The 25,824-nt window shown below is 38.6% G+C and overlaps 1 protein-coding gene across 1 annotated transcript in view; it reads right to left on the bottom strand.

Moving 5' to 3' along the window:
* Positions 1-287: 287 nt before the first annotated feature.
* Positions 288-25,824, bottom strand: part of DSG2 (desmoglein 2) — a 49,740-nt gene continuing 24,203 nt past the window's right edge. Inside the window, exons 4-15 of the mRNA XM_042910507.1 lie at positions 23,997-24,158; positions 23,709-23,853; positions 22,687-22,853; positions 20,613-20,750; positions 20,307-20,495; positions 14,367-14,632; positions 13,227-13,369; positions 12,698-12,925; positions 8,225-8,452; positions 6,353-6,474; positions 4,859-5,197; positions 288-2,992 (exon numbers count right to left, since the gene is read on the bottom strand). Of these exons, the coding sequence (XP_042766441.1) occupies positions 1,922-2,992; positions 4,859-5,197; positions 6,353-6,474; positions 8,225-8,452; positions 12,698-12,925; positions 13,227-13,369; positions 14,367-14,632; positions 20,307-20,495; positions 20,613-20,750; positions 22,687-22,853; positions 23,709-23,853; positions 23,997-24,158 (3,198 nt within the window). The 3' untranslated portion in view covers positions 288-1,921. The remainder of the gene's footprint in view (positions 2,993-4,858; positions 5,198-6,352; positions 6,475-8,224; positions 8,453-12,697; positions 12,926-13,226; positions 13,370-14,366; positions 14,633-20,306; positions 20,496-20,612; positions 20,751-22,686; positions 22,854-23,708; positions 23,854-23,996; positions 24,159-25,824) is intronic.

Below are 25,824 nucleotides of genomic sequence, written 5' to 3'. Positions count from 1 at the left end.
CAAATAGAAAAGGGAGTGCCCGGCTAAAGTCGAATTTCAGGTAAACAACAGATCATTTTTTACTATGGGACACATTTACACTAAAATATACCTGAAATTAAAATTTACCTGGGCCTTCTGGAAATGATGCTCTTCTAAGGAGGCTGGCTGAGCTGAATGTAAGCAGTTCTAATTCAAGTGCCAAAGTCGAACAAACGCCTGCTTTCGGGGTGCTCTCTCCTCTAATGTACAATTATAGTCATTGTAAAATATGATGGAACAGTAAAAAATATGGAAAAGGGTTGCTCAAAGGTCATCTTTTTATTTAAATATTTTATGATGATACACATACAAATATAATCTCCCAAGGAACAAAGGTAAGACCTAATACAAATCACCGTTTCAGGTACAAAAAACCGTTTAGAAAATGTGATTATGCTGCATACAGGAGACAGGTTAGGTTTTCCAAGTCTGTCCGGGGAGGATGGTTAAGACCATCTTTGGTTTGTTTGGGGTACATAGGTCATATTTACATTCCACGCAGTAATGATATTCCTGTTGCATACGTGGCAAAATATAACTACTAAGTCTGCAATGAAAAAAAAAGCTGCAAATACTAAGTAGAGAGTAAAAAATTTAGATCATGGAAGATTGACCTTCATCTTGGCCACAGACTTACGATATTTAAAAATATTTGTCTTTTACCCATACACAGTCAGTAGGAGCAAAACATATCAATCTTTTGTATAACATAATTCAAGTCAAAAATATTTCTGACTATATATGGCTATATATATACTTTGAAACCTTAAATGCTCTATTTCTTCAAGGAGCAATGAAAACACAACCTACTTAAAGGCCAAAATACCCAAATAACTTTTCACAATGAAAGGCGAGGATAACGTACAAATTCAGGCTTTGTTCAATAGTTCAACTGAATATTTAATATTCATGAAGTAAGTCATGACTGGCCAGTCAGTGACCTTGAGACGTAGAATAAAATCATAATTTCAAACTCATAATTACTGATACCATAGGGTTTTCCAGTATTTTTCTTATAATTGTATATAAAAGAGAATGGTTTCCAAAATTTGGTTTAATTCCACAAATATTTATTTGGCACTCATGTTATGTACTAAGGATATATAGCAATCAAACGGGCAGGTTCTTATCACAGTGGAGAATCCAGTCTCGTGGTTAATTTAGCTGTACAAGATTAGAAGATAATGTATCCTGAGTTTTAAAAAAATAGTGTATTATTACTATAAAAAGTAGAGCGATTTTATCTTTATGAATTTTGCCCTGGATCATTCAACTGAATTTGAAGTATTCATTATTTTCATGATTTTGGGGAGGCAAAGGGAAGCGATAATGCTATTTCTAAAGTCCTACTACACATATGCACAGAAATCTACGTGTGTTCTTTATCATGCCAACGTTCCATAATTCAGTCAGCCTAACAGATTAAAAGGCCCGGCTCCTAGTCTAGAAAGAAAACAAGCAAAACCAGTTGTCCAGGCTGTGCTCATATTTTTGGATAAACGTGTGGATAACCTGCCAGGTGCAGTAAAGCATGGAATAGAGAACGGCAGCGTGGACCGTGAATGCAAAGACTCCCAGTCAGTTTCAGGGATGGCTCTACTGGAGAGCTCATGCAGTGGACACTCTGTGTCAATGTGGCAAACTCTTAAAGCCAGATTTACTCTCTCTTTAACCTGCTTTCTGGCCATAACTGTCTGGACATAACTCATTAAAAGGCACTTAAGACACAGTCTCATCGTTATGCCCCCAGTGAGCCCTGGAGCATTTGTGAAGGACACACCTGGAGGCTGGGACAGCGAGGTCGGCTGTGTGTTAGTGACTGAGAAAAGTGTCAAGCCCCGTGTGTACGTGTCTTACGACCGGAGGCTCATCAAAAGAGAGGTCCGTTGGAAACAGGAAGTCAGTCACTGCTAGCTAAACTCTGGGTCAGACTGCGGTCGACAGGGGTTGAGGAGTAGGAATGCTGCACGACGCTGTGCTTGGAGACTCTGGTGGAAGATGTGGTTACAGTAGAATTAGAATGACCAGACTCCTCTAAACTGAAATTTGGCAGAGGGCCAGGGCCTCTGGCTCCAGAAACCTCTGTCTTTCTGGCCATCACAGAGGTTTCAGCAGGAATCTGGTAACTGGATTGCAGCGTGGGGACAGCTGTTCGTACTCTTTCTGTCACTGTCACGTTCTGTCCTGCTGCCACACCAGGCACGGCCAGAGTGGGCTGCATGCCTGGGCTGGGGGCGAGGAAGCTCTCTCTCTCCCTCACCATCACATAATGTGCATCTGGCAGAGGCTGAGTGCCTTCCAGGGGACCAGGGATGCCCCCGTTAGGCTGTATTATTCTCTCAGTAACCACGACACTACCGTCATTAGCATAGTGCTGGTCTACCAAGGGAGGGGCTGGAGCATACACCCGCTCCGTCACGATGAGGGCCTGTGGCTGTCCAGGACCCAGGATCACGGTGCTTGGTGGCATCGTGGAGCCTGTGGCATAGGAAGTTTCTGTCACTACAACATTGCCAGAAGCCAATGGATCAGGGAGCAGTGTAGCTACCTTCTCACTCTGCCTAGAAGATACGGATCTTTCAGTGACTATTTCCTGAGTTACTTTCTCCGCATTTGCTTCATGCGAAGGTTTGGGAACTTGAAAGCTACTGCCCGAGGAGTAGGCATGCTCTGCGTGAATCCTAGTTTTCTCATCGAATGAATGTGAAGCTGCCTTCATACTTGATTCTCCCACAGGTTTTTGCCTCTGCTCAACTTTCCCATCCATGTCTACCTTTTGACCCAAGCAAACTTCGGCTAGTGTCCTGAATTTAAGGCCTAAATCATCTAGAAAGTGATCATCGAGCTCTCCTTCAATAAAACTGCAACAGCCGATGGAGCCGTGTAGAGATGCAGTGTCTTCCTGAGAATAAACCAGAAGGCAATCTTTGGCTATGTGAATGTCATCTTCCTCAGTATAAGAAGCAGCTTTCTAAAATAGAAATAAAAACAGAGGCACAAATTAGTGACACAACTTCACTTAAGAATGAGACTATATTCCTGCCCCAAAAGCGCAACCTGAGTCTAATTACAAGAAAACATCAGAGAAACACAAATTGGGCATTCTACAACACAACTGGCCTGTATTCTTAAAAAAATATTCATGTTCTGAAAGGTAAGAAAGGCAGGACTTCTGGATGGGGTCTTGGACAGGAAAAACAATGGCTATAAATGGCATTATTATGATCATTGGTAAAATCAAAATATGGAATATGTCACTGTTATGTCTCAAAATTTGTTCATTGTACTGTGTAAGAAAATGTGCATGTGTGTGTGTCATGTGCATGTGTGTGTGAGAGAGAAAGAGTGAGGGGGGTGGAGGGAGGAAGGGAGGGAGAGAAAAGCAAATAGCAAATGTGGGAAAGGGTTAATAATTGGGTAATCTGGGTTAAGAATATACAGGAGTTCAAAATTTCTACTGTTCATGAAAATTTTCTGGAAAGTTTGAAATGATTTCTGAATTAAAAACTGTTCACATACATACACAACGAAGACTGACTTGAGCAGGGTTAGAGTGGAGAGGGGAAACTATCCAAATGAAACCAACAGGGCACCAGAACGGAGCTCGGCAGCGAGACAGAAGGGGGATGAGAAGTGGTTCTCCTTGACCCTGACCACATCACCACCACCCTGTCAAGCTAATGGGGTGGGCAGGTGATCTGAAAGAAGGGAGGGTGGAGGGAGACAGGAAGTGGGAAAGCACTCCTGTAATTTGCAACCACGCAGAGAGGGGACAGAAATAAACTGGTCTCCACAGAAGCCCATCTCCTTCCTTGTCTCAAGTGTCCTTCAGATGCTCAGCACTCTGATTCTGCCCACTCCTGTGTGGGGCACAGGGACCTTGTTCTCAAGAAAGGTATCCAGCCTTGCTTCTGCTTTTTCTTTTTTTTAAATTCAGAATTTTAAGTGTTTATTTATTCTGAGAGAGAGATTTAGAGAGTGAGCAGAGGAGGGGCAGAGAAAGAGGGGGAGAGAGAGAATCTTAAGCAGGCTCCAAATTGTCAGCACAGAGCGGGATGTGGGGCTTGAACTCACCAACCGTGAGATCATGACCTGAGCTGACATCAAGAGTCAGATGCTTACCGACTGACCCACCCAGGCGCCCCCCAAGCCCTGCTTCTAATTCCTAATTCCAGGCATGAGCTTTCTGACTGCATCCCATCATCTTTCTGGCAATTTTCCTCCTAATTTTTTTTTGTAAACTGCCTCAATAGTGAAGCTACATAGGCAAAATTTAAATGGACATAATAGACTGTGGTTTTTAGGTCACAGATTCCCTCTGCTCCTGGCGGGGTCAAGTCTGTCAAGTCTGCTCCTGCAGAGTTACTGAACTTTCTGACCCACTGACATCTGGCTTGGTCATGTGATTTGCTATGACCAATGAAATGTGAGCACAAAAAGGCAGCCGCTGTAGGATCCATCATTGCCTGGTTCTGTGTGACTCTTGCCTGTTTCCCAAGGATGGAGCTGCCCAGTGCCCTGGTACAATCTGCTCTCTCGGCATGCGGCTTGGAATGAAGACAACATGGAGAAGAGCAGAGCTGTGTCAACTGGCAAAGACACGAATGTGAGAAAAAAGCCTCTGCAAGAAGTCAGATTATGGGGTCGTTTGTTATCACTGAGTAACTGAGCTAACTCGTGTAATGGGCCACATCACTCTTTCCTCACTGCCTAGAAACATTTTCTTAAACGATGACAAAGTCCTATTTAGATCCAAGGCAATGATTACCCTAATAATACCACATTCACCTCTAAATGTCCCCTCCCCCACCTGGCATATATAAAAACCAACCCTTACCTCAGCGAAATAACTTCCTAAGAATTCCTCGCTCACTGCAACAGCAGCTGTTCGAGCTCCGGCCATGTCTCTGGAAGACCCCATGACTCTTGTGCTCCTTAAAGTTTCAGCACCCATGTTGGCTCCTGTTGTCCCTGTCACTTGGGCAACTGCAGCAGAAATGAAGTTTCTGTGTTCTTCCCACCTTCCATCCACCTCACACATCTCATGTTGCCCTTTGACGAAGGAAGCAGAGCTGCTTCCTTTCACGATGGTTTCTTTGGTTGTCATACCTCCTCCCACTCCACTGCCTGCTGCTACGCTCTCTCCATGATCTGCTGTCAGAAGCAGTGGCACCACCTGTGACAGCAAATACAGTTGGGAACTGAGAAGGATGGAGTACACTTGGTAGGAGGATCTGAGCCAAGTGGGCCTATCAAGGGAATAAGCTATTTCCACAGAGGCAAATTAGGAAAAATATTTTGGCTTGAGTAACTTCTATTTGAGCCTTCTGAAGATCTCCACTCCACCTTCTTGTTTTGTTAGCTGATTATAACCCAAGGAGGAAAAAAAATTATTTAAATATATTCTCAGCTCATTTACTCTATGGGCATCAACGGCATTTCAACTTTCCTCTAGAGTGTAATGTCTTCTTCTATGGTTATTAAACATTTATTTATTTATTTATTTATTTATTTATTTATTTATTTATTTTCTAGCTGGAGATATACATGGCTGCTTCAAGGAAAATCTGTATTTCCAAGCCTCCATTGCTATTAGGAATAGTGACCTGACAAGTTCAGGTTAATATGATTTCAAGCAGAAATGGGGTATGCAACTTTTGGGAAATGTTTTTCAAGAGCAGTTTTCTGATCTGCTTGTTGGAATGTGGGGACAGCAGCTAGTGTCTGGAGCATGAAGGCCATATGGGAATGGAACTCATTCATGGAGGAACAACAAGAAAGGAGGCACCTGGGGCCAGTTGTACAGGAATCACCACATGGGACCTAGACTGCTCACATTTATATTTACGCCTCTGTTTTTCTGAGTTCTCTGGCACTTGATGCTAAATCATATCCTATTGAGCATGATGCTTATTGCAGATGGTGATGACAGACCCGGGGTGAAGTTGGGAGAGACAAGAGGAGAGGGGATTTGGCGACATTTTATAATTGTCACGGGGGTGGTGGGTTTACCTCTGCCAGCCCTATGTATCAAAGGGAATGGAAATGGAGAAGCACATCCTTCATTCCCTGTGTCATTACCTGACCTGACCCTGTTTCTAGATTTTCGGTAACATAGAACCTATCACAGTAGAGCAAAACCACTTCAACTCTGCCCTGGCAACAAGTGCAAAGTATGTTGTCATTTGAACCCTCTGTTTAACAAAGACGTGTGAATGAAATCCATAATGGCCACTTTACTCTCTCATGACTTAAAATGTTAGAAACACCTCCCAAGGGCCCTTTAAAATCAGAAAAGAAGACATGTTCCATTGACATCTGATGATCTGACCTTGTCTTCGGGTGGCGCCCCTTCGTTATTCCAAGGATGCAGCATCTCTATAGTGCCCGGAATGGGGGTGAAGCCTTTGGCACCCTCTCCACAATGGCACATCAGCAGTAAAAGCGGTACAACTGGACAGAAACAAAATGCATCAGGACCAGGTTAGTCCCCAGATATTTCCAAACGTATCTTCAAATTTTGGAATTTGCATATCGCTTCTTAGAGTTCAGTCTTCACTTATGCACAGCCTTATTTTTGCATTTTTCTTTTCTTCACGCTGATCCAAAGTCCCCAAGACAAGCTTGTACCAAAGCCTAACAAGCAGGATGAGGAAGTATTGTAAATTCAGAGTCCTCATTCCTCACAGGCAGCCTGTGTATTGTTGCTGGGTGGCATACCAAGTCTGGATTTGATAGCATATGAATCATCAAAACTAATTTAAAGATTTAAATCTCTTGTTGTTCTTTTAAACTGATTTTTTTTAATATGAGAAAATTCACTATCCCCCCAAAATAGATTTGTTAAAAAGATCAAAAGCTCCCAGGGTAGGAAAATTTTAATATGTTCAAATATTCTAGAACACTGGAACTTCTATAATACTTCACCACTTTATCCTGGGGTAGAATTCAGCAGAAGGCATGACTCACTGAGGTTCAAATTAACATTTGAATTACCTGAGTATTATTTTCTAAAATGACTCTACATTAAAAACCCTTAAAATATATATAACATTTCATTTAGAATTCAGTAAAATTTCAGAGCTCCCTTCTTAAATTCTATTCCGCTTCAGGGAGGAAGTGAAAGCCAATGTTGTCTTCTTGATCGATGTAGTAAAGAATTAACTACACCTGTAAGCAGTCCATCTCAAATTAGGTTTTATTGCCATTTCCATCTGGCAGCTTCCAAAGATGAACTGACTACTTCCTAGATTCCTTTTTGTGTTAAATAGTTGACAGCTCAGTAAATATAGCCACTGTGAGTAAAAAAATTGAAATTAGCCAGTGGCAAGCAACTCAATCATTTCAACAAATTTAACAAATGCTTATCAAGGGTCTATCATGCGCCGAGTACCACATTTGGTCCCGGGGAGTCTGAGATGAGAAGGCAATGCAAGGGGTCTCTGGGTAAAAAATGTAGTCCCAGCTCCAGTACCCACCTGCAGACTGGTGAGCTGAGACAAGTCACTTCTCGGTGACTATGTCTGTATTTTTACTCATAAAACAGAGACGATGGCATAAAAGCACACCGTAAACTGGCGAGTGCTGTGCATTTAATTGCACACCTACTACTGGCTTTGACAAGCTCCTCCCTCATCACTGAAATCGCTGAGGCTGCCTCGGAGGTGGTCCTCTGCCCTTGTTCAGTGGCCAAGTGGAGTGGTATTCCACACGACCCCAGGCTGCAGTACTTTGTTATTTCGTGAAAGGAAACCTGAGGTCTTTGGAGGTCATGCAGGGAAGGCAGGACTGGTTGTCATTGCAGGGAAGCATGGAAGTGCTCAGAGCGTCTGGCTACTGTTGGCGCAGGTGAAGGGGCAAGCAAAGCAGAGGGTATAAGGAGGTTGAGCCCTGACAAGTTGAATGTGCAAAGCAAGAACTGGTGGGAATAAGACGGATTTGTAAAATAACCTTTGTATCCATAATCCAAATTCACACAAGAGAGCTTGAGAGCCTACGATGTGCAAGGCACATCTGAAGAGGGCTAGAATAACCTTTGGTGAATTTATCAATGATCATTTATTGTTCCCCTAATCACCCTCACAAGTGTTCTAGTGTGGTTAAAGAATACGTGTAAAGAAATCAATGACCACTATGGTAAAAGAACACTGGGAGTGCATCGAAATTACTAGACGAACTAAAGAGTGGCTTTCAAAATACTTACGTAGCAACAGCAGAAGGGCAAAAATTATTAGCGCGATTGCTGCGGGTCCCAGGCCCACATAGGAGTCACGCAGAGCTTCCACACAATTGCTGCCGTCCAGACACTTACAAACTGTCAGTTTAAGGACCTGCTTTTCAGGGCAGACGAAGCCCTGACTATCTGAAATCAGGAACTGAATTTCACTTCTCCCGATCTTTTGCTCCTTTTGTTGCAGTAACACACTGGTACCTACAAGGGTAGGAGGCAAAAGGAAAGGAAAATGAGTGATTACCAAGGAAGGGGTGAGATTAAATCACAGAAACATTCTTTAACTGCTAATAATATTTAGCTCCAGTTAGAAGCTTTATTCTTGCTTAGCCTTTTTTTAAAAATTATTTTAAAAAATTTTAAGTTTATTTGTTTTGAGACAGAGAAAGCGCGAGTTGGGGAGGGTCGGGGGGGGGGGGGAGAGAGAGAATTCCAAGCAGGCTCCACACTATCAGTGTGGAGCCCAATGCCGGCTCGAACCCACGAACCATGAGATCATTACCTGAGCCGAGACTGGACATTTAACTGAGCCGCCCAGGTGCCCCATTGCTTAACTTTTCTATTGAATTCACACTGTTAAAATTAGTTAAAATTTGAATTGAATTTACACTTGTTAAAATTAGTCCAGATATTTCCAAGAGGAAGGTTAATAACAAAGGATTAGATGTGAATACATCTTCCTTTTATTACTTTAAACAATTGTGTGTGATGTCTACCAAATGCTAGGAACTGTTCTATGTACTTGGAATACAATAACAAACAAGTTAAAAGTTAAATGACATTTCCATTAAATGACCTTTATTTTACCATTTCTTAAAAAAACCTTATCAAGGCAATTATCAAACAGACAATAATAGAAGAGGGTAGTTAACCCTCATGGTACCCATCCCCAGCTTTAATAATTTTCAGCAATGGGCTAATCTCGTTTCATGTAGTTCCTTCCTTTTTATTCCTGACACTGTTATCACTATATATCCAAAATTTTGAAAAGTTTCAAATCTACAGAACAGTTCTAAGAATATTACAATAAATATCTATATACTCTTCATGACTTGTTTACATTCTATAACAATAGTTGGTCCATACACATTTTTCTGAGCTACTTGAAAGTAGGTTGCAGATATTATGATACATACCAGCATATACCTTCTAAGACCAAGGGACATTAGTGCTCTCAAAAAATTTGGTATTGATATAACCCACAGTCAAACATTTCAATTGTAATAATGCCCTTTATAGTTCTCTTTCTTTGTTTTTTTCCCCCCCTTGATCCTAGATTCAATAAAAAATTATGAACTGCTTTTAGTTATCACGCTAATCTCTATGAATAATCTAGATCAGTTCCACCTTTTTTTTTTTTTTTGACCTTCAAGACCCAGACATTTTTGAAGATGACTTATTTGAAAGGATGTTCCTCAGTTTGAATTTATTCGATTATTTCCTTATGACTGGATTCATTTTTCTCAAGAACATGACACAAAAAGTGCTGTATGAATGACCTTCTGTCATTTTTTAAAATGTGACTGATGATTATTTTCAAACTTTTCTTTCATATGAATAAAAATAATGACCAGTGTTCACATGAGTAAAAATAATGATCAGTTAGAAGAGCTCAAAAATTGTCCTGACATCTTCATAACACTTACTTAAAAAGAATATACTTGCAAGACATGTAAACCTGATTGAATACAAAGCTAAAAATGAAATGTTTAGGTTTTGTTTTGTTTTATTTTAATTATTTATTTTTGGAAATAAGAAATAGCTTCTCTTCATTTTGAGGTTAAATTTCATGGGATCTGATCTGCATAGCTAGAATATACTTATTAAATTATCCTCAAAGCTTTGGAGAAGTGAGAAAAGCATCTAATCGTTTAAAGGAACTTGAACTCAAGAAAAAAAAAAATCCATGAAGACTTGGCCTGGAAGAATATAATTAAATTTGTGATTGGCTTTGAGGGGGCAAGTTGAGACGGGAGGAAAGTCACAAAGAGGACTTCTATTTTATCCATCATTATAAAAAAAGAGGTCTTATTCAAATATGAGAAACTGTTAATATTCCTTTCATTCTAAGTGGTAGGTACAAAGATGTGCCACATCGGTCTCTGGAATTTTCTGTACTTTAAAAATTTCCCAAATAAATAAAAATAGATAGGTACTGTTTATTATCATGACAGCTTGCCAATCATCTTATTTTGTAATCAAGGGGAAGAAAGCTTAGTTTATAGAATCCTCTCTCTCTAAACCATCTAGATATATAAAGTGTAAATCTCAGTGACTTCCTCTTATAACATTCCAACATGTATATCCTTAAGAATTTCATGTTCCTAAGACTACAAAAAATTCAAGAACCCATCAAATTCAAACATCTTGATATTTAGATAGAAAATTCATTTTTGTACCCAGAAAGACTCCAGAGGCAGATCACTTGGGTTCAAATCCTAGTTCCAGCTCTTAACTGTGACCTTGAGAATGTTAATAAAACTCTCTGCCCTTGTTTCTTCATCTGTGAAGAAACTTCATCTGTTCCAAACTACTAGGGTGGTTAACATTTGTTGAGTGTTTAGGACGGTGACTGGCATCTCCCAAACATCACGTGTTTCTTAAATAAAATAAATAAGACTTGGAAACCCAGCAAGTTCAATGTGAAACACATTTACACATCTTAGTCAAAGAAAGGCCAGCTCCAATCAAGCATTCAGCATAGGTGGGAGTCCCAGACTTTTGTGGGTACAGAATTAGACACTGTGAATAAGAAGACCAACCACTTGTTGGAGTTTGAAGCCTGTGATTTAATTACCATAAGAGGAATCATCTGGATGTCTGCCACCTTGGGCTCATGCTAGCTGCACTTGATCTTAAGAAGCATCAACTAATTAGGATGGTGACTGACTAAAAAAGTACTTCATCCTTAGAGGGGAGGCAAATTTAGTTAACCGAGGGCATAACTATCTTTTGCCAGTGAGTATATAAATCCCAAGAAGATTTAGAATTACGTATAGAATATTTATGCAATTTGAAGACATAGTTTTAATATTTGTGTATGATACGGAAATTATTTGTGTTTGTTACTGTGTTGTTATGTTGTTTGGAAAATTAGCCCTATTAATGCAACAGCTTTGTTAACTCCAATTTAAATGTGTGAATATGTTACAGTCATCACTTTGTACCTGTAGGTTGAAATATCACTCGTTTGTTCTGTATTGAAACACTGAAGAGGATTTCTGGTTTAGGGTATTTATAAGTCAAATGTATTGGAACTTTAGAGTATATAGATCACATGAAGTAGATAATGCATTTTATTTGTTAATTCAGATCACTGAAATACATAGGAAAAAAATGAAATATACTTAATTTATAAATGTAGTCTGAGATGTTGAAGGTGTTTACTCTGTAAATTGGACCAAACATTATTCAAAGCCTCTTAAAACGATTGTAAAAATTTGTTAGATTTAAAATAACAATACACCTGTAAAGTAAGAAAAGCTTGGGTACTATATTTGACACTTTTCTAAAATGACCACTAATTGTTTAAAACAAAATAGTCTTGTAGATAGTTTTTGGCATTCAAAACCACCCTGAAAAACACCCAAAAGCTCATGTCAACAAGGGGGTATGTCCAAGATATGGATATATGCACATGGCCATCTGGAATGGGGTGAGGGTCAGACAGACCCTTCTTTATCTTGTGTCCATCACTTACCAGCTTAATTCTAGTTAGGCCAAGATTCCTCAGCTGTAATCAGGGAATAACGTTATAGATTAAAGGACTGAATGAGATAATGCATATGACAGGCCAGCAGAGTGCCTCGTGCATGTAAGTGATCCATAAATATTCTTTTAATGGAATTGTTATCATAGCTTAAGATTTTAGAAGACATCTACTCTGATTGCTGTGCCTAGACAGACGACGTACTCCTTAGCTTACGAGACAAAACAAGTACTTCAAGAGCAGTTTAGGGAATACCTAGCGATCTTTAAGACATCAAGTTATTTTTCGTCTCTCCCTCTTCTATTACTCCAAATCAAGTATTAACTATAGGCTGATGAAAGACACTATACCTGAGCTTCTGAACCTCATTTTATAAACTTCTTTAAAAAACTGTATTGGAGGGGCGCCTGGGTGGCTCAGTCGGCTGAGCCTCCAACTTTGGCTCAGGTCATGGTCTCATGGTCTGTGAGTTCGAGCCCCACGTCGGGCTCTGTACTGACAGCTCAGAACCTGGAGCCTGCTTCGGATTCGGATTCTGTGTCTCCCTCTCTCTCTGACTCTCCCCTGCTCATTCTCTGTCTCTCTCTGTCTCAAAAATAAATAAACATTAAAAAAAATTTAAAAAAATTGTATTGGAAATATAATTTATGAAAAAAGAAAGCACAGTCTATATTTTAAAGATTTCAGAATTCTATCCTGTTTAATATTTAAATATGTAGTCTAGTGATTTTGCTTACTTTCTTGGTGCACTATTTGCCATTTTTCTGCCATCCCAGCTGGGTTGTCGATGATGGAGAAACTGAAAGGCTCACTGTTCTGGTGCCCATCCAGGTCCTCTGCAGTCACATTCACATACTGCACGTCCTCACAGATACTCTGCACTGGGTCAACCAGAGTGGGGCAATTGTCATTGATGTCTCCCACTGTGATAACAATGGTGCCAGTGATAGTTTTTCTTGGATAACCTGAAAAATAATAAAGAAGAAATATGGATATGCTGCCTATATTGTTGACAATGGATATAGTTTGAATTATCTTTCCGATTTGGTGAGAAGAAGGTACTAACAAATTACAGCACTTTCTATCCTAGATATGTTTTCATACTCAAATCAAGTCATGTTTTTTAATCCACTAAATAAGTAGAAATGTGAAGGTTTGTCCATTAGAGAGATCTGGTTTTCCTACAAGAACTAAATGAAGGTATCTGATGTTAAAAAATATTATCTAAGTATCTATAACCAAGAAAAAAAATATTTAATAACTTACTTTCTGATATTGCCAAAATCTTTGCAGTGTATGTACCATTTTGGACATATCTGGATTCAAAATCAGGAATTTTTACAAGTTTAATTTCAGATGTAACAGAATCCACAGAGATCCAGTTGTCTATGTCTTCCAATTTGGCATATCTGTTATAACACAAACATAAAATTAATTTTCACTTCTGTATAAACATAATCTCTAACATCTACAACTCTTTCGAGTTTAATTTTTGGTTCATTATCTATGTTCTTGTTACAGGCATTAGTCTGAAATGCTTTGAACTGTTTGAAACTGTCCTAAAAGTCCCCTCTCTTTACTCTTTTAAATGTTCTTTTTTTTGTTTGTTTGTTTGTTTTGAGAGAGAGAGAGAGAGAGAGAGAGAGAGAGAGAGAGAGAGAGAGAATGAGCAGATAAGGGGCAGAGAGAGAGGGAGACACAGAATCCGAAGCTGGCTCCAGGCTCTGAGCTGGCTCCAGGCACAGAGCCCGATGTGGGGCTAGAACTTGTGAACTGTGATGTGAGATCCATGACTTGAGCCAAAGTTGTATGCTTAACTGACTCAACAACCCAGGCGCCCCCACCTCTCTTTACTCTTTACTGTGTATCACATTTATCTGGAACCTTCTGTATTTCTGTAACATACCCAAGACATATATGCAAGGGCGACCAATTCTTGCCTACAAACCCAGGAAGTTTGAAAGTTGTTTTGTAGTCTATCCTATAGCTTTTTTGGGGGGTAAACCTTTGGAGAATGACTTAGTCACCCAACAAGAACTGGTGGAGAAAATTTATTTGCTACTTTCTTACCTCTAAACTCTTTCAGGATGTAAGATTTAGACAGAATAAGACAGTAAGTTTCTTTCTTTGTTGCTTTTTAGCTTTCTCTAGCCAGAATTATTTTTGAGGTGAAGGACCCAGCCAGCCTCTGCCTCACACTCAGTTGGTGGAGGGAAGGTGGTCTGGGGTCGGGGGATATATCTCCCTGCTTCTCAGTTGCAGGTACAATTCTGGGAAATTCAATCTCCAGACCTTTGGGGAATTATAATGCTGGGAGGGAAGGAATGAAGTGTTCAAATTTCATTTTTGAAGACAGGAATTTAAAATAATTTAAAATAATGAAATATATTCATAACTATCTCTTACCTTACGTGGGCTACTTGTCCAGTGTCTTCGTCAAAAGCTTGAAATTTTCCAATTATTTGACTTAGGCTTGATTTATCCATGCTCTCACTAACATGAATGGAGATTGTGTTACTTTTAAAATGAATGCCTTCTTTCACATTTTTCACCTTTACTTTGATGGGAATGGATGTAGGCTTATATTGATTCTTAACTGACTTGTGAAAAGCTGCTTTATTAGTGACAATAATGCTGAAATCAAGACTCTTCGTTTCTTCATAATCTAATTCCTGGGAAGGCAACATCAAAGGGAATTCTTTTAAAAAAGAAAACAACTAGAACCTACATAAAACACACACACATACACACGCGTAGTTTTAATGTTAGATGTAACAACTTAACATATGGGGAAATGCAGCAGCACTCAGTATTCTAACTCATATTGATACCAAGCAATTAAAACCTCTGTCATTTTGGAAATTCACAGATGTTAAAGATTATTAGGGAGCATCCCCAATTCATTAAAAAAATTTTTTTTAACGTTTATTCATTTTTGAGAGACAGAGAGAGACAAAGCATGAGCGGGGAAGGGGCAGAGAGAGGGAGACACAGAATCTGAAACAGGCTCCAGGTTCTGAGCTGTCAGCACAGAGCCCGACGCGGGGCTCAAACTCACAAACTGCGAGATCCTGACCTGAGCCGAAGTTGGATGCCTAACTGACTGAGCCACCCAGGCGCCCCAGCCAATTTATTTTTTTAAAGTCCAAATTATTTATTTAAAAAAATTTTTTTAAAATATTTATTCATTTTTGAGGGGGGCGGGCAGACAGAGAGTGGGACAGAGGATCTGAAATGGGCTCTCGCTGACAGCAGTGAGCCTGATGTGGTGCTCGAACTCATGAACCATGAGATCATGACCTGCACGGAAGTTGGACACTCAACTGACTGAGCCACCCAGGCGCCCCTAAATTCCAAATTATTTAAAATACACACACACACATTTAACAATCTGAAGTCATTTTTTTACTGAAAGAAAGTTAATGGATGTTCAATATAATACTCCTTAAAATGTGTTCTATGGGTTTGTTTTGGTGAAAAGGGCCATATGCCTAATTGTAGCACTGCCAGCTGTCCCCCCAGTATAGAGACTTTCACTTCACATTAGCAGACAAAGAGCTGAGACTTCTGATTTAATTTTGCTAAACCCAAGGGTTTTCAAATTTATTTAAACAAACAACCTATCCACCCCTACCTTTTTAGCATAATGTCTATTACTACTTGGTTTGCTATTAATGCCATAAAAGATTAACCTTCCTCCAAATATTGTTCTTTGTGAATTGTGGAAATTATAAAGCACATTTGATAAAGTCAGTTTTTCACTGAATACATATATTTATGTTCCAATTTGCCCATTTTCTTTTTATAAACATTTGTATAGTATTCTGCTATTTAGATATACCTAATTTATGTAGCCATTTGATTACTAGGCATTTGGACTATATATAATTTTTAATATAATTAATACTGCTCTGAACATTTTTACACAAATTATTTTTCCTCTGTTGAGTTACATCCCATTACTAAAAGAAATGCCTAGTCATAGTTTATATAGGTCCTGTTGACTTTTATTTCTAGTGATCCTGACCATTCAGATGCATGGGCCATTTTTGCTTATTTCTTCAATGTAACATTAAATGTGTTACCTGTGGTTATAGCAAGTTCTGCAAAACTGCTCCCTTTATTTTTCAATGATTTATTAAGAAATCTGTTTTCCTTTCGGTAGGATTCTGGATGGATAACAACTTTTGGCCTCTTTTTAAAATGGGCCACTGTGGTGTTGAGACAAGGACTCAACAAAAATGAGTAGAAAAAATATACTCTTTGTGATTGTAGAATCCTTGTGAAAATTATTTTCTTTTTAAGTTGTTCTTGGACTTGACAGGCTTGTTTTGATGGCCTGATGTATGCTGGATGATAAATAAAATATTCCAGCCAGGGCCCCCTGGGTGACTCAGTTGGTTGAGTGGCCAACTCTTAATTTCTGCTCAGGTAGTGATCTCAAAGTTGTGGGATGGAGCCCTGAGTCGGGCTTCCTGCTGAACATGGAGGCTTCTTAAAATGATCTCTCTTGGGGTGCCTGGTGGTTCAGATCACTGAGTGTCAGACTCTTGATTTCAGCTCAGGTCATGATCTCGCAGTTCATGGGATTGACCCCCAAATCAGGCTCTGTGTTGACAGTGTGGAGCCTGCTTGGGATTCTCTCTCTGCCTGTCTCTCTCTCTCTCAAATAAGTAAACATTAAAAAAAAGATTCTATCTCTCTCCCTCTGCCTCTCTCCCTTGCTCGCATGCGCGCACTCTCTCTCTCTCTCTAAAAATAAGATAAAATAAAATAAAATAAAAATATTCCAGCCAGATGTCATTAGTATTCAAAAGCCATGGAAGGCCACAGCAATGTTAAAAAAAAAATGAGGTAGGTACTAGGGCCATAAAAACTGTTTCATGGTGGTTGTTATAAATAGCCATAATACTCCACAGAGAATGAAAAACAATTTCAGCGTTGTGAACAATGAATGAGGGCAAATACCTCTGTTTTTAAAACTGTCAACATATTTTACTATTTCTACTTTTGCTATTTTTAATAGCATTAAAGATTTTAAATATATTTGTTAATTTGCTAAAAGAGCTGTGGCTTTTTCTCATGTGATGATATATGATCTATATTTCCACAGTTTAAAGTACCTGTTGTCCTTTTGACAGCTTTACTGAGGTATAATTTACAAAGAATAAAATTCACCCATTGGAAGTGTACAACATGATTTTTAGCAAACCTGTATAGTTTTCCAAATGTCACTACCATCCAGTGTTAGAACACTTCCATCACCCCAAAAAGTTCCTTTTTGCCTGTTTGTAGTCAATCATCACTTGTATCTCTAGCCCTGAGCAACCACTGATCTTTCTATATCCATTGTTTTGCTTTTCTAGAAATTTCACATAGATAAAATCATACAATATGTAGTATTTTGTGTCTGGTTTCTTTTTTTTTAATTTTTAAAAATTAAATTTTTTTTTTTCAAGAGAGAGAGCACAAGCTGGGGAGAGGGGCAGAGAATCTTTTGTTTTGTTTTGAGAGAGAAAGGGCACAAGTGAGCGAGGGGCAGAGAGACAGAGAATCCCACGAGGGGCAAAGAGAGAGAGAGACAGAGAGAGAGATTGAGAAGTGGGGCTCAAGCTCACCTGATGTGGGACTCGAACTGACGAACTGTGAGATCATGACCTGAGCTGAAGTCGGACGCTCAACTGACTGAGCCACCCCAGTTCCCCTAGGGAGAGAGAATCTTAAGCAGGCTCCACACTCAGCATGGAGCTCAATGCAGGGACCCAACTCCACGACCTTGGGATCATGACCTGAGCTGAAATCAAGAGTCGAGGCTCAACCGAGTGAGCCACCCAGGCACCCTTGTGTCTGGCTTCATACACAAAGTATAACGATTTTGAGATTCATCCATGTTGTAGCATGTGTGAGTACTCCATTCCTTTTTCTTAACCAATGGTATTCCATTATATGGATATACTACATTTTATCTGCTCGCCAGCTGATGGGAATTTTTATTGTTACCAGCTTTTATTATGAATAAAAGCTGCTTGTAAGATTTGCATAGAAGTTTTGGTACGGATAGATTTCTTTCTTTCTGGACATACAAATGTTTTATTAGTCTCAAGTGTGCAGCATGGACGATTCTATGCATTATGCAATGTTCCCCATGATAAATGTAGTTACCACCTAACATCATACAAGGTATTACAATATATGCTTTTGTTTTTCCTGGGTGGATGCCTTGGACTTAATTTTTGCGTCACTGAGTAACTACTCTGTGTTTAACCTTTAACGGCCAAACTAGCTGTAGCACTTCGTTTTCCACCAGTCCGGATTCTGTATATTATTGCTGACGGTTGGTGTTGTCAGTCTTTTTGATTCTAGGAGGTGCATGGTGGCATCTCTGGTAGTTTTAATTTGCATCTTCCCTAATGACTAATGATGTTGAGTAATCCTTTCTGTGAATGTTTGCTGTTTGTATATCTTCTTTGTCTAACTTCCTTTGATGGAATCTGATTATTGCTCTCAAAATTTGGAAGCAATTCTTCTACAATTGAGACAGTAATTTATAATTTTCTCAATCTGCTGTTGTCACATTGATACTAATTTTACTAACATGTACTGATTATGTCCACTCGCCATTGACGATGGACTGAACGTAGCTAGCTAGCATCCTTCTGTCACTACATTTTTTTTTGAGCTTCCTCTTATGTTTTAAGAGGTGCCAGGGGTACACTTTTGTGCTGAAATCTAAAGATGTTTTAGAAACACTTTTCACAAAAATAGTCCTTTGTCATTACATTATTTACTCATGTGTTTGTACATTTTTGTATGCTAATTTATGAATGATTTTTTCAGTGAAAAATACATATTCGAGAACCAAAGAAAATACTAATTTTACTATTTTTTGCCATGCCTCCTTTGGTAGAAATAACTGTATCTCTTTTAGTGCTACCATGGTATGGTGAGAATACTTCTAGTACTTCTATCATTCATGACCATTCTATGACTATTCTATGACTAAGAAGTATGCTTACTTCTATATAAGCAGGCCAATCTATTTTTGTCTCTGATGCCATTATCCACTTCTTCCATAATCATAAGATATGTCTTCCCTTTAAACATGAGGTAATCTTGGGGTGCTTGGGTGGCAGAATCGGTTAAGTGTCTGACTTGATTTCAGCTCAGGCTGTGATCCCATGGTCGTGAGATCGAGCTCTGCATTGGGCTCTGCACCAGTGCAGAGCCTGCTTAAGATTCTCTCTCTCTTTCCCTTGGCCCTTCCTTTGCTCACTCTCTCTTAAAAAATTATATTAAGTGTGAGGTAATTTTATTCTGGTTTCCTCTGCTTTACAAAGCAGTAGTCTCAGTGCATATAATAAATAGTGCACATAATTATTACCATGAAAATTCAAGTTAATTTTCTCTATTCTGTTATATATTTATTTTATCATTATTCCATGTATTTTTTGTAAAAGTTTAGAAACTTCCAGAATCAATTTTTGTCTGTGTGCGACTTAATGGAATAGTATTTTGAAAGCTGTAGCTTCGTATTTTATTTCAAAATCTGGTTAGGCAATTCTATCATAAGCCATTTAAAAATACATTGATATTCTTCCTTACTTATTCTATTAGATAAAAATCCATCTTACAATTTTTCTTTAAAAAATTATGTGGGGGTAATAAATTTCAAATGTATATCCACATGCTTAATAAGACGATTTTTCCTTCATTGATTCAATTCAGTAAGAAGTTAAATCACTGTGTTTCAAAATGTGACCTGCATACTACTTACATTAGAATCACAAGTGGATTTCTGTTATAAAAGGCAAGTTCCTGAGCTCTGCCATCATCAGACTTGATCATGGGGCCCATGAATCTGCATTTTGGGCACGTAGCTTTATAAGGTAACTCTTAGGCATATTTAAGTATGAGGGCGACTGAATTAGAGCTTTGTGAAGTTATTACAGCTTTTGTTTTTAGATATTATTAGTGAAGTCTGGTTTTATGTTAAGTTGATCAAATACACATAGTAAACTGGGGACACTTAGGAGAGGCAAGAGGTCATGATGTAAAGATGCTACAGTCAGGCATGGGCTGCAAGCAGGACGGGAAGTGTGCTGAGCAATAATGATGCTGGCATCATGTTGTCAGATTAGGATTCGAGTCCCCTTATTTGAATTTGGACTGCAGTGTGACCAATTACTAATTACAGACCTTGGAAAAATAGGGAGGTCTCCAATCTCAAACAACTGTGGTGTTAGGTGAGTACATAAAGCGCTTTTAAAATGTTCGGGGCTCAAAATACAATCGTTTCTTCCTCTGCATCAACTTTTCCCATTCCAATTTTGAACACTAAGTACTTACCTTAATAAGGGTCACGATTCCTTCATTAGTTTGAGTATCGGTTTCTATGTGGAAATAACCCATTTCATTTCCTGATATGAATGTAAAATTTGCTAACCAATTATCAGAGCCTATTTCATCGGCATCAGACACTTTTATGCGTGTAACTTCTACATTGGCTTCATTTTCTTTAACTTCCACCCCTTCATTCTGCAAAACGCGAACACAGGGATTTTATTTTAATGTAGCACAAATGTAAGTGATATATTTTTAGTTAGGACTGAAATATCAGTATGTAGATACATTTGCTATAAAAAAAATAGTTACCATTGTATTTTTGACTACAGGTATATTGTCATTGACATCCAAAATACGAATCTGAACTTGAGCTTGTTTTACTGGTTTATCTGTTATTTGTCCATTGCCGTCTCTTGCTTCTACTGTCAAAGTATAGCTGCTGTGTTCCTGCAAGGCAATGAAAAATACCCGTCTGGGATGAAAATGAATCACTCCCAAATCTGTCTTTCTGGTCTTAGTTCATTTCATCATCAAGAGGAGGAACCACAGTATATTTTATTCATAAATAAGTTTTATGATCTAGTATTCATGTGAAGATGCTGTGTATTTGCTGTCAGAGCATTTCTAGAAGGCCGGAAAAGCCTAGAGAAGTTGTTGGTAGTCAAATTCTTAAATATGTCATTGGTGACATTATCAGGAAATGAGTTTCTCCTTCAAATAGTCTGTGCACAAAACAGTGCCATTCAAAATGTAGTTTGCTCTACGTGGAAGCAATGGTGGGACTATAGGAATTGGTTCCTTCTTTGTTTTAGCTAAAAATTAAGCAAGGAAAACCTAGTCCTCAAAAAACTTGGCCAGGGAGGACAAAATGTGGTTGACTTTGTCCAGACATTCTGAGAGGTACGATTGTTACGAGAACCTGTCCTAGAGAACGACGTCTCAGATGCTACTCCGAAGTGAGCCCTTATTTGCCACACGGTCCCCTTATGATGGCTCCATTCGGTGTAGCTAGAGTTTAAGAAAAAGCAGGAGGCAACCAGTGCCAATGCATGGGGGTTCTATGCAGGACAGAACTGTTCTATGTGACTGAGGCTCTAGGGCCAGTTGCTTGGATTCCAGTTCTGGCTTTGTCATTTTCTGGTTGTGTTGGACATACACAATCCTTTTGACCCTTGGTTTCCTTTTGTGTAAAATGGGGATAATAGCTGGATCTGCCTCACAGGGTTTTTAGTTGGATTAAATGGATTAATCTATGTAAAAGGCTTAGGATAGCACCTGGCACATGGTAAATGCCCAATAAGTGACATTACCATTGGTTAAACTCGACATACTTCACAGATAGCAGCTTATTAAAAAATCAGAATAATTAAAAATAATACTTTTCCATTCTAATTTTATGTGAAAAAGTACAGAGTAGAATTGTAGGAGTAATAATATTATTTAATTTAATTTTACAGAGATCCTGTTAGCAATGTTGGACACAACTTCTCCCTCTCTGGACAGAATGGAATCATTTTCCCAAGTCATATAAAACATAATGACTGCACTTGGACAATGATTTATGTTTAATGACAGTACAGTGTTCTTAGGATCATCATTTTACTCATGCACACTGTTAAAACCTTCATGTATACAACATTTAAAAAGTCTTCTATTTCCTGTTTTCATCTAAAATTTTCCCTTTGGGTTAGAAAGAAAAAAGTGAACAGCCTGTCCAGGAATCCCACTGAAGTTTCCCTCCAATTTGGGAATTACAACAATTCATTTATTTACAAGTATTTCCATTATCCTAAGTAGGACTCCAATGTCAGTCTTTGTTCCTCCTTCTCTATCCGTATTAGCACAGAGGGCTAATTTCATTACAGAACCACAAATTACAGAACATGGTTTTAGGACGCTCTAGCAAACAGAATCCTGACTGGAGAGGCCCTAGAACATGCTGTCCTTATGTAGTTTTACATTTTCTAACAGCCAGGTTTTAAAAAGTTAAAAAAAAAAAAAGGTGATACTACCAATTTTAAATAAATTTTATTTAACCCATGGTATCTAAAATATCATGTCAGCATGCAATCAACAGAATATTACCAAGATGGTATGTTACATTTTTTTCCATGCTAAGTCTTCCCAATCTGGTGACTTTTTTACATTTATAGCATATCTCAATTTGGATGGATCACATTTCAAGTGCTCAATGGCCACATATGGCTAATGACGACCATACTGGATTGCACATTCCTAGAAGAGGGTATTTATAGGAGTTGTTCTATAAATGAGGGAATACAAGAAAGTATGAAAATTACAAGAGGAGAGAAATAAAGAGAAAGGAAAACCTGAAAAGATAAAGAAGAATTTAAAAGATGAGCAACATAAAATACTAATTTACCTCTCTGTCCAAGGTAAAACTGGTCGTAAAAATCTCGCCTGTATCTTTATTTAGGTAGAACACTGGAGGATAAGCAGGCTCTTGAGATACAATTCTATAGGAAATTTTAGAATTCAGGGTATTGGGCTCATCTGCATCTGTTGCGCTGATTTTCATCACAAGTGTATCTGGCATTAGAAAAAAAAGTGTCTAAGATGAAACTAAACTGTAAGCATGCATATGTACGTTGTTATTTTCTTCATACCTTCAGCCTGTTCCCAAAAGGATTTCAAGTGCTTATCAAAATCACAGTTTACCAAAATCAAAAAATTTAATTGGATGAGAAAATAAGTGTGGATGGGGCACAGAATTAGGAAAGGTAAGAGGAGGGCGAGGTTGGCATCAGTACAGAGAATTCTTAGGGTGAAGTCCTGAACACTTGCTACAGGAAGGCTGCGGATTTGCTTATAATCGCTCTAATAATCAATACAAAGAAAGAAGAATGAACAGATACAAATACATGCTTACTAAAATACAAGCAATTCAGGAGAAACGTAGCTATTCTTTATATTATGATCAAAGAGAAATGTCTCCCGCAAGTCTTCCCAGAGACCGCTGCATTGGACAATGCTGTCAATAAACCTGAGAAATAATATAAGTCAAAAGTCAGTGAACAACTGCTGGTGGGCCAGAGCTGCCAGCCACCTGTTTCTGTAAATACAACTTTATGGGAACACAGCCACACCCACCTGTTTACATGTTGTTTATGGCCGCTTTCTAGCTACAAGGCCGAACAGTTGCTACAGAGACCTAACCTGTCACATCAATCTGCCGTATCTGTTCTGACGGTAAAAAAAGACATCATGTAAAGCCTTTTGAACTCATCTCAGAAAAAGCAGTTCCAAACCTAGAGCGGCAGGTTTATTACTATCTGTCCTGTGGGTGGTACTTAGCCTCCATTAGGATACAGGATTTAGTGTTCAGTTACACAGTGGGGTTAAAGTGACTGGGGGTACTCAATCATAAAAATAACAAACTCTGACCTGCTGCACTCAACTCTTCAACAGACCCAACAAAGACGTCCTGCGTGAACACTGGTTCGTTGTCATTGACATCAAGAACTTTAATGCGCAGTTCTAATGGTTTCTCAAGGTTGTTTCCTTTTTCGTCCAAAGCATAACCAACGAGCTGAAATCATGACGTAAATAATAGAAGAGATGAAATGTAAGCTAAGGTAATTAAATTACCACAATATAAAAACAAAACAAATCATAACTATTATTTATCAAAGAAAAACTACAAACTAATAAATGTAAAGCTGTTCTTCTCACCAGAAAACTTGGCGTTTCTTCTCGATCAAGAATGCTGGTAATGTTCAATTCTCCAGTGTCTTTATTAAAGACAAACACACCAAAAGGTGGCTCTGTGATCCCTTTTCCGGTATATTTGTATGTGATTTTTAGTCCTCTTTCTTCTGCAATATCAGAATGTATCTAACATAAAAATAACAGAAGAATGCCTCAAGTTAAACTCTCTATAACTTACATATACATATTTTAAATGAAAAATTTCCCTCTGAAGTTTTCACAATCTTGATAGGAGGCCGGGAGGGGGGCGGTGGAGCACAAGCACTCAAGAGAAGATGTGCTTATGTAAGAGAACCTGCGTTCAAATCCTGTCTCAGCTACTTACCAGTTACATGATACTAAGAGTTACTTAATCTCTCTGCACCTCAGTGTTCCTGTCTGTAAAGTGGAGAGATACTACTGTCTACCCCTTAGGGTTGTTATGAAATTAAGATATCATTAGGGGTATATCTTGGGAGGACAGATTTTAAATTTAGCACATGAGGTAAAAATTGCAGAGTCAAAATCACCTTTATAAATCCATTCAATCATCTGGAAAGTCTGAAAATGTATCCTTTTATAGAAGGATTAAAGTTTTCAAGGTTTAAAAAAAAAAAAAGTCAAGTCCCTTCCCTGCTTGGAATGCCTCAGGAAAGTCATCCATCTAACCCATTTCTAATGTCTTTCCTGGTTGTCATCTTCATTTTCTATAAACAATTTCATTTGTGTCTATAATTCTTCACTAGTAAATGTGTCTCTGTGGCCCCTATTGGTTCCTTAATTTTCTCCTTCAGACATCATAGAAGCCATTGCCACTCACCTCACTGGTCACTTCTTTGTCCTGAAATCTCAGGATAGGTACATTTCTTTGCCATAGATATCCCAACATGCACTGGGGCTGGGAAATTGCTGCTGAGAATAACCAAGGAAATAGCAGATGGGGGGTGGGGGGTGGGGACTCCAACCTCCAGTTCTACTAGCTCTGTTCCTGGAGTGGAATGATAACCTGGGGCACTACCATGATTACCTTTCACTGAGCTTCTGTCTTTCTGTCTTTCTCTGTGCTTCTCTCTTTTTTTTGCCAATTATATGCATATACACACACATACAGTATTTATAAAGAATATTCTAGATCTTTATGTACTAATGATATATTATTAATCATTCTACTCAGGTTAAAAATAAAACAAAACTGTGTGTAAACATAATTGTTGGTTTGTTTATATATGTGTGTGTACGTAAGAGTATGTAAATATACACATATTTATGCATTTCCTAAGATTTGGAAGATGCTACACTGTTCACACTATTACCTCTAGATAGAGAATGTAGAAAGTTGGGAAAATTCCACAAAACCCTTTGCTTTTTATGTAAATTTTACTCTTAACAACTTGCATAATTAAAAACAGTAAGAACGGCTAATGCCTGTTGAACCCCAAAGAATCAATGCATTTTGGGGAAACCTATTGAAAGAATGTGTGAATGACTCAGACATCTCAGAAAACCAAACAAAAAAGCTTAATTGCTTGTATACATACTAAAATTTTGGATTTTCGAAGGCTTTTGTGAAAACATGCTGCTAGACAGAGGAAATTTTTGTCTTCTCTTCTGGAGCCGCTCTTCTTTGAAGGAGCTCTTCCTGCACAATGTTTACGATGTTGGGAAGATAAAGACAACACCAGGATATGAACATGTATTCATTCACACAAATGTCTCCTGAGCACCTACTGGATGTTGGGATACAGGGCATGAGCTATTAGCCTAAGAACTAAGCCCTTGCCTTCAGGAAGCTTCCACTCTGCTAAGGGAGCCA

This window comes from Panthera leo, chromosome D3, assembly GCF_018350215.1.
Source record: "Panthera leo isolate Ple1 chromosome D3, P.leo_Ple1_pat1.1, whole genome shotgun sequence".
Lineage (NCBI taxonomy): Eukaryota > Metazoa > Chordata > Mammalia > Carnivora > Felidae > Panthera > Panthera leo.
The sequence above is the reverse complement of the archived record's forward strand: the minus strand, read 5'-3'. Positions and strand labels throughout refer to the sequence as shown.